At 45.2% G+C, this 8,653-nt stretch overlaps 1 protein-coding gene across 1 annotated transcript in view; it reads left to right on the top strand.

Annotated features, from left to right (window-relative positions):
• The first annotated feature begins 1,011 nt into the window (after positions 1–1,011).
• Positions 1,012–8,653, top strand: part of LOC138974461 (mucin-5AC-like) — a 40,482-nt gene continuing 32,840 nt past the window's right edge. Inside the window, exons 1-6 of the mRNA XM_070347179.1 lie at positions 1,012–1,148; positions 3,304–3,365; positions 4,312–4,453; positions 5,232–5,328; positions 6,113–6,196; positions 6,769–7,008. Of these exons, the coding sequence (XP_070203280.1) occupies positions 3,316–3,365; positions 4,312–4,453; positions 5,232–5,328; positions 6,113–6,196; positions 6,769–7,008 (613 nt within the window). The 5' untranslated portion in view covers positions 1,012–1,148; positions 3,304–3,315. The remainder of the gene's footprint in view (positions 1,149–3,303; positions 3,366–4,311; positions 4,454–5,231; positions 5,329–6,112; positions 6,197–6,768; positions 7,009–8,653) is intronic.

The raw sequence follows: 8,653 nt of genomic DNA, 5'->3' as shown, positions 1-8,653 counted from the left end.
GAATACGATGAAATTGTTTTTAAATCGATTTCGGAAATTTTATTTTAATCATAATTTGTATATTTTTTAATTTTCTGAGCTTTTTTTTTAATCTGAATATAACATATGTATATGTTTTTGGAATCAGAAAATGATAAAGAATAAGATTAAAGTAATTCTGGATCGTTTTATAAAAAAATAATTTTAATTACAATTTTCAGATTTTTAATTACCAAAGTCATTAATTAATTTGTAAGCCTCCAAGCTGAAATGCAATACCAAAGTCCGGCCTTCGTCGAAGATTGCTTGGCCAAAATTTGAATCAATTTGATTGAAAAATGAGGGTGTGACAGTGCTGCCTCAACTTTTACAAAAAGCCGGATATGACGTCATCAAAGACATTTATCCAAAAAAAAACCCACGTCTGGGTATATCATACCTAGGAACTCTCATGTAAAATTTCATAAAGATCGGTCCAGTAGTTTACTCTGAATTGCTCTACGCACACACACAGACAGACAGACAGACAGACACACACACACACACACATACACCACGACCCTCGTCTCGATTGTTAAAAAGAACATGCTTTGTACTAACTAATGGAAAGATAATGCAATATGTCAGCGCTTTCTCTTCCGCGGGGTATCAGCAACCCTTCTGTCTTGGTGATTTCTGTTTAGTGCGTTCTGTGTGTAGACTGGATACCGAGCGAAGCCTTTTAATGAACGAAACTTTTTGTCTCAGCCATTTTTGAGCTGGTGTATACAGTCAGGCCACGATGAGCCACACTTAGCAGTAACCCAGCTCATTTCTACACCCCCCCCCCCCCCCCCCCCACACCCACGATGAGCCACACTAGCAGTAAACCCAGCTCATTTCTACCCCCAACACACAAACATACTCCAAACACACTCTGCGCCCAAATCGCTGCAGGCCATCTCGGGGATTCCTCTCCAAATGGTATTCCCCCGCAATCCAAAGCGAGGCAGCTGAGTAATGAATATGTATGACGTGATTTTAAGATGGCGGCTTCCGAGCTAACTCGGTTTGTGTTTGGTAGTCATGCTCCTGTGTAGATAAAGTGACCTTGTTCTCACGTGGACATAGATCCGCGATGATTTTGGATTTACGAGTGTTTTCAACAGTGCTGGCGTGGAGGTAAGCAGGTAACCAATATTTGATCTCGTTAGTAAACAATCTTTTTAATGATTCGTATCGAGTGACCTACTTCTCGTTCTCGTCGTACTGGCTAGCAGCACCTGGCTCTCTTACTCTGGCCTCTATCTTGAGATCTCTTCAAACTTTCTTCCTCTTTTCTCAATTACAACCACAAAGACACCACCCTACGCCATTATCATGATTTCTGAAGAAAGAGTCGGGGTGCTTGGGTCAAAGCAGAGGGTAGATTGTGATGACGAGTACAGTACACCAACTTTGCAACATGTAAACATGGAGGATAATCCGAGAAGGAAGAACACAGCACACCTTTACGCGTAAATTGATCACATCCGATTGTCATTGAGAGCAATCCAGACGGTCTTAATCTGAATCGCTTTCGGAGAGGACGGCCCTGAAGAGCTGCGTTTGAACATGATCGCTTAGTTAGTGTCCATTTCCCTGTTCACGCTCTTTGTTGTTAGGGTGGGTTTGAATTTTGAGCAACGTGTGATCATGGTTGATATGGGGTAACGATACCAGTAGTTGGCAAACATGGTGTCGTCTTTCAGCTGCGCTGTCCTACAAGCTGACAATAGGCGCTGATCTTAGCAAGGTTAAACTGGATGTGTGATGTCAGGTCCTGGTTGTTGGGAGTATTTGTGACTGCAACACATGCTGCTTGTTTTGCTAAGAACTGCCAAGTCCAATCAAGTGCTTTGCAACACATGCCGCTTGTTTTGCTTCCAACTCCAAGCAAGCGCTTCACAGATCAAGCAGGGAGGATTTCTCGTCAAGAGCACTTCATATTACACTTTTGATGAATACAGATCTATACAATACAGTTGACACTGCCTACTACTACCACTACCAGCCTTGTTTGATACAGAAAGCTGTGGTGTTATTACTGGTGTTAAAGGCCGTGGCTGGAGATCCGGCGAGTTGGTTACGTACAGAGCTCCCAGGCTCGAGAACCGGCACTCACAAAATAGCCATTCCTAGTTTTCCCTATCCAGCAGATATCATCCCTTTATAGCTCAGTGGTTAGCGAACTGTGCTTTGGATCGTGAGGTCGTAGGTTCGAGCCCTGTCCTTGCTTTTTTAACTCCTTTTTTCTCCGGGCCTAACAACTTGTTTTACCAAATGTTTTGGTGGTGTGCTGGGGTGGTGTGCTGGAGAAGGTGACCCACTGGGTCAATTGGAACCAAATGCTGGGTCGCACTGGTTGAACCCAGCATGCACCACTCCCATCATCGTTAGTGCTGCCTAACTCACTGCATAACGGTTTAGAAAATGTTGATGCATGTACAATTTTACATGCAAGGACTTTTAGTTTTACTGTACATGCAACAGCTACTGTGCTAGTTATCTTTTAGAATTTAGAAGAAGCAGCACCCTTGGTGGTTGAGTGACAAGGATAAAGAAGGGAAAGAAAGAAGGAAGAAGAAGCAGCACCCTTGGTGGTTGAGTGACAAGGAGCGAGCATTTTTCAAAGAATTTATTTCGTGCAGTCGGAACGGATTTACAATGAGACAAATCGGACGCCTCGCTTTGGCGCTAGAACTAACTTTTAAAATCAAAACAATAAATTGACAGCTTGTTACACATGATACATTCTTAAATCATAAAAGATTTCTTTTTTCATCAAGACAAGATCAGTACAATTCGAAGTTTTGAAAGTTTGAAAAAAGGCAGCCGGGAAGCAGGTTCACGCAAGGTCGTGTTTCCTCAAGCAGACGAATGTTCTGCATGGCGCTTGCTTCTTTGAAATTGAAGCCAACCACCGCTGATAAGTACGTGTGACTCGTTTGTTGCCTTTTAGATTCAGAGGCACACAATAACGTGCTATTGCAGATACAGCGAGTCGCATGGAAATCACAAACTGACAACTAGATTGTGAAAAAAAGGAAAGTGAATCACACGGGTTCATGATGGGTCAGGGGTAAAAACTAAAATAAACCATGGAATCTGGTGTGTGGTTTACGCAAGCTAAATAGTAAATAGCCATTCAAATAAACTGCTATTAAATTCTGTTGTAAGTGTGTTCCATTAGGTTAGAACTGCTTTTTTCGTGAGAAGATTTAAATTGTTCTGTAAACAATTTGAGGCAGACTGTGCCTTTAAGTGATGTGTAATTGACTAATCGCATTATTCTTGTCTTGACAGATACAGAGCGTGATGGAGGAGGGCAACTTGCGTCTGGACCCTGGAGGTCCTGACAATAACGGGTAAGCTGTGTGGTGTGTGTTTGTGGTGAGTGTGTGTGGCGTGTGTTTGTGGTGTGTGTGTGGTGAGTGTGTGTGGCGTGTGTTTGTGGTGAGTGTGTGGCGTGTGTTTGTGGTGAGTGTGTGTGGTGAGTGTGTGTGGCGTGTGTTTGTGGTGAGTGTGTGTGGCGTGTGTGTGTGGCGTGTGTTTGTGGTGAGTGTGTGTGGCGTGTGTTTGTGGTGAGTGTGTGGTATGTGTGTGTGGCATGTGTTTGTGGTGAGTGTGTGTGTGGCGTGTGTTTGTGGTGAGTGTGTGTGGCGTGTGTTTGTGGTGTGTGTGTGCCGTGGTGAGTGTGTGTGGCGTGTTTTTGTGGTGAGTGTGTGTGGTGTGTGTGTGGTGAGTGTGTGTGGCGTGTGTTTGTGGTGAGTGTGTGTGGCGTGTGTTTGTGGTGTGTGTGTGCCGTGGTGAGTGTGTGTGGCGTGTGTTTGTGGTGTGTGTGTGGTGAGTGTGTGTGTGGTGAGTGTGTGTGGTGAGTGTGTGTGGTGTGTGTGTGGCGTGTGTTTGTCAGTGGTGTGTATGCGGTGAGTGTGTGTGGCATGTGTTTGTGGTGTGTGTGTTTGTGGTGTGTGTGTGGTGAGTGTTTGTGGTGAGTGTGTGTGGCGTGTGTGTGTGGTGAGTGTGTGTGTGTGGCGTGTGTTTGTGGTGAGTGTGTGTGGCGTGTGTGTGTGGTGAGTGTGTGTGGCGTGTGTTTGTGGTGAGTGTGTGTGGCGTGTGTTTGTGGTGAGTGTGTAACTATGAGTGTAGTGGGAGGAGGGGAACTTGCGCCTGGACCCAGGAGGTCCTGACAATAACGGGTAAACTGTGTGTGGGGGGGGGGGGGAGGGCAACTTGCGTCTGTGTGTGCTGATAACTAAGTATGGGTATGTGGTCTTATTATTTATTGTATATTATGTGTGTGTATGTGTTGAGGCCGGTGGAGGGGGAGCAGCAGCATCGCCGCATGACGCACAACATGGTGGAGAAGCGTCGCAAGGACAAGATCAAGCAGTGGATCTCGCACATCGCTCAGCTCCTCCCGCCCGTCACCAGTTCTGGGCCAGACAACCGCCCGGTAAGACATTGCAAATCAACTGCAGCTAACCCAGCAAAAACACCATAAAAACCCAGCATTTTTTTCCGCTTTCCAGGATTGTGGTCGCTCTCTTTACACACTGGATCAGCCTGACTGTGGCGGATTTAAACGAAATGTGTTTGACCTTTGACTTGTTAGGTCAGACAGCAAACAAATTTTCTGATGTATAAAAAAAAAAGTAAAATATCTTTCAGTTTAAGTCACCGGTTCGATGGTTGAAAGTGAATCATGCCGTCAAAACACGCCATTTTTGAGGGTAGGCGTAGGCGAGGACCTGTGACGTCATACCCAAATATTGCTCAGATCCAAGAAACACATTTTTGAGCAGAAGAAAGACATCTTCAAATACAGTATATTTCTGGGGAAAAAACTGCTGTTTAACATCTGGGCCTATCCCATTGAAAAAATATCCTTAACTTTTTGTGCTCAGTGCATATCACAGAGCTCCTGCCTGATTGATACAAGTTGTTACAGTAGAACGTGATGAAGAATGCAATTGGGTGTGTGTCTCTGTAAATGATAGAACAAGAATTGTTAATCAGACTGATAATGAAACAGTGAGTGATGAAGAAAGAATGTGAAACAGTGAGTGATGAAGTGAGGGATGAAGTGGGTGATGATATGAGTGGCGAAGTGACTGATGAAGTGACTGATGAAGTGACTGATGAAGTGGGTGATGAAGTGAGTGGCGAAGTGATTGATGAAGTGACTGATGAAGTGGGTGATGAAGTGAGTGATGATGAGTGTGGTGTTTCAGAGCACACTGGATATCATGGAGCGGGCGGCCAAGTACATCTCTGAGCTGAAAGCGTCCTACGAGAAAGTGGTGACAGAGAAAGGCGACCCTGTATTAGGTGAGTCAAGATACCGTTGGATTATTTTGTTATTAGCACCAGTTAAACTTAAAGCTAGCGTCTTTCTGGGCCAAGTCTCCATTCCCCTCACTACAGACATGTGTGGAACAATGCGTGCACCATTCACATGGAAACCGGCACGGTTGGCCTAGTGGTAAGGCGTCCGCCCCGTTATCGGGAGGTCGTGGGTTCAAACCCTGGCCGGGTCATACCTAAGACTTTAAAATTGGCAATCTAGTGGCTGCTCCGCCTGGTGTCTGGCATTATGGGGTTAGTGCTAGGACTGGTTGGTCCGGTGTCAGAATAATGTGACTGGGTGAGACATGAAGGCTGTGTTGCGACTTCTGTCGTGTGTGTGGCGCACGTTAAATGTCAAAGCAGCACCGCCCTTCGTGGTCTGCTGTGCGTTAAGCAAACAAACAAACAAATTCACATGGAATGTGTTGCTGGTTGCTTTCTAGGACTACCTTGACCTCGACTTTTAGAGTGATGGAATGTGTTGCTGGTTGCTTTCTAGGACTACCTTGACCTTGACCTGTAGAGTGATGGAATGTGTTGCTGGTTGCTTTCTAGGACTACCTTGACCTCGACCTGTAGAGTGATGGAATGTGTTGCTGGTTGCTTTCTAGGACTACCTTGACCTTGACCTGTAGAGTGATGGAATGTGTTGCTGGTTGCTTTCTAGGACTACCTTGACCTTGACCTGTAGAGTGATGGAATGTGTTGCTGGTTGCTTTCTAGGACTACCTTGACCTTGATGGAATGTGTTGCTGGTTGCTTTCAGTGGCTGAGATGAACAAGATGCGTAATGAGATCGAGAAACTGAGTCGAGAGCGGGACCACCTGGCTGACGTCATCAAGACTCAGGGTGAGTTGTACCGCAGTGTGACATCATCATCTGGTTTATTCCTTGCACCATGTTTTACCTTTCATTTATATGTACCGGGGGGGGGGGGGGGGGAGATGATTTACTGAATTGCATTGTACTCAGCAGTTTTTTCACAGACACAATGAGAAACAAGGTCTTATCCCACCTGCTAGGAGAGACTCAGAGTACTTGTGTGATATATAAACCATCTCTTCTTATGATGATAAAGTCACTGAGACCAACCTCATTCTCAGATCAGGTATATCGCTACAAGTGGACATGTCACAGTGGGGTCAGGTAGAGAGGTGTGAATGTGATATACAGATGATATGTCACCAGGTATATCGCTACAAGTGGACACGTCACAGTCAGGTAGAGAGGTGTGAATGTGATATACAGATGATATGTCACCAGGTATATCGCTACAAGTGGACACGTCACAGTCAGGTAGAGAGGTGTGAATGTGATATACAGATGATATGTCACCAGGTATATCACTACAAGTGGACCCGTCACAGTGGGGTCAGGTAGAGAGGTGTGAATGTGATATACAGAAGATGATATGTCACCAGGTATATCGCTACAAGTGGACAATTCGCAGTGGAAGGGGGTCAGGAAGGGTGGCGACCACTCGGCCACCACGTCCACCGCGGACAACGAGTCCAACCTCTCAGGGGACAACAGCTCGGACGGCAGCAAGAAGAAGTCGTCGTCACGGCGACAGAACACAATCATCGCTCACTTGGAACAGCAGAAACTGGAGCAGGAGCAGCAACAACAAGCCCTGTCACAGCTCATCTCCGCTCACAACGGTAGGGTTAACAATTCAGCCAATCAAACGATTATAAGAAGATATTTGAATAATGAGTCAGTTATTACAGCACACAGCGGCTCTTACACACAGCACACACACTGAACACGTTTGTAAAATATTAGATAATTAGTCAGTTATTACAGCACACAGCGGCTCTTACACACAGCACACACACTGAACACGTTTGTAAAATATTAGATAATTAGTCAGTAGTCAGATTTCACGGCACACTTCCACATACAGCACTTACAGGCACAGCACTTACAGGCACAGCACTTACAGGCACAGCACTTACAGGCACAGCACTTACAGGCACAGCACTTACAGGCACAGCACTTACAGGCACAGCACTTACAGGCACGTTTTCTCAGACTTTCTGTTCATAACTTATGTAAAGTTACCCCTATCTCACGGTCTCGAATAGCAGCTAGCATCTGCTGAAGGGACATTAAAACCTAAAAACCAAACCAAACCCCTATCTCATAAACAAATGTTGTTATAATGCTTGGCTAATAGTCTGCCACACACACAGCCTGATGATTGGCTAATACTCTGCCACACACACAGCCTGATGATTGGCTAATAATCTGCCAGACACACACAGCCTGATGATTGGCTAATACTCTGCCACACACACAGCCTGATGATTGGCTAATAATCTGCCAGACACACACAGCCTGATGATTGGCTAATAATCTGCCACACACACAGCCTGATGATTGGCTGATAATCTGCCACACACACAGCCTGATGATTGGCTAATACTCTGCCACACACACAGCCTGATGATTGGCTAATAATCTGCCAGACACACACAGCCTGATGATTGGCTAATAATCTGCCACACACACAGCCTGATGATTGGCTAATAATCTGCCACACACACAGCCTTTCTTGTTTCACATCATGTTCCACTGTGAGAGCCGGCCTTAGATCAGCATTGCACTCAAAGGAACTCTTAGCTAGATCAGCATTGTACTCAAAGGAACTCTTAGCTAGATCAGCATTGTACTCAAAGGAACTCGTGGCTATATCAGCATTGCACTCAAAGGAACTCTTAGCTAGATCAGCATTGCACTCAAAGGAACTCTTGGCTAGATCAGCATTGCACTCAAAGGAACTCTTAGCTAGATCGGCATTGCACTCAAAGGAACTCTTGGCTAGATCAGCATTGTACTCAAAGGGACTCTTGGCTAGATCAGCATTGCCCTCAAAGGAACTCTTGGCTAGATCAGCATTGCACTCAAAGGAACTCTTGGCTAGATCAGCATTGCACTCAAAGGAATTCTTGGCTAGTCCAGCATTGCACTCAAAGGAACTCTTGGCTAGATCAGCATTGTACTCAAAGAAACCCGTGGCCAGATCAGCATTGCACTCAGAGGAACTCGTGGCTAGATCAGAATTGCACTCAAAGGAACTCGTGGCTAGATCAACATTGCACTCAAAGGAACTCGTGGCTAGATCAGCATTGTACTCAAAGGAACTCTTGGCTAGATCAGCATTGCATTCAAAGGAACTCTTGGCTAGATCAGCATTGTACTCAAAGGAACTCTTGGCTTGATCAGTGTCACGTTTCAATATATCACTTAAGGTGATTATGAAACGGTTAGTTACTACTAACTAACTAACCACACCACGATCCA

The sequence above is a fragment of the Littorina saxatilis genome, linkage group LG8 (genome assembly GCF_037325665.1).
Source record: "Littorina saxatilis isolate snail1 linkage group LG8, US_GU_Lsax_2.0, whole genome shotgun sequence".
Classification (NCBI taxonomy): domain Eukaryota; kingdom Metazoa; phylum Mollusca; class Gastropoda; order Littorinimorpha; family Littorinidae; genus Littorina; species Littorina saxatilis.
Note: the sequence above shows the minus strand (reverse complement) of the source record. Positions and strands in the feature narration are given on the sequence as shown.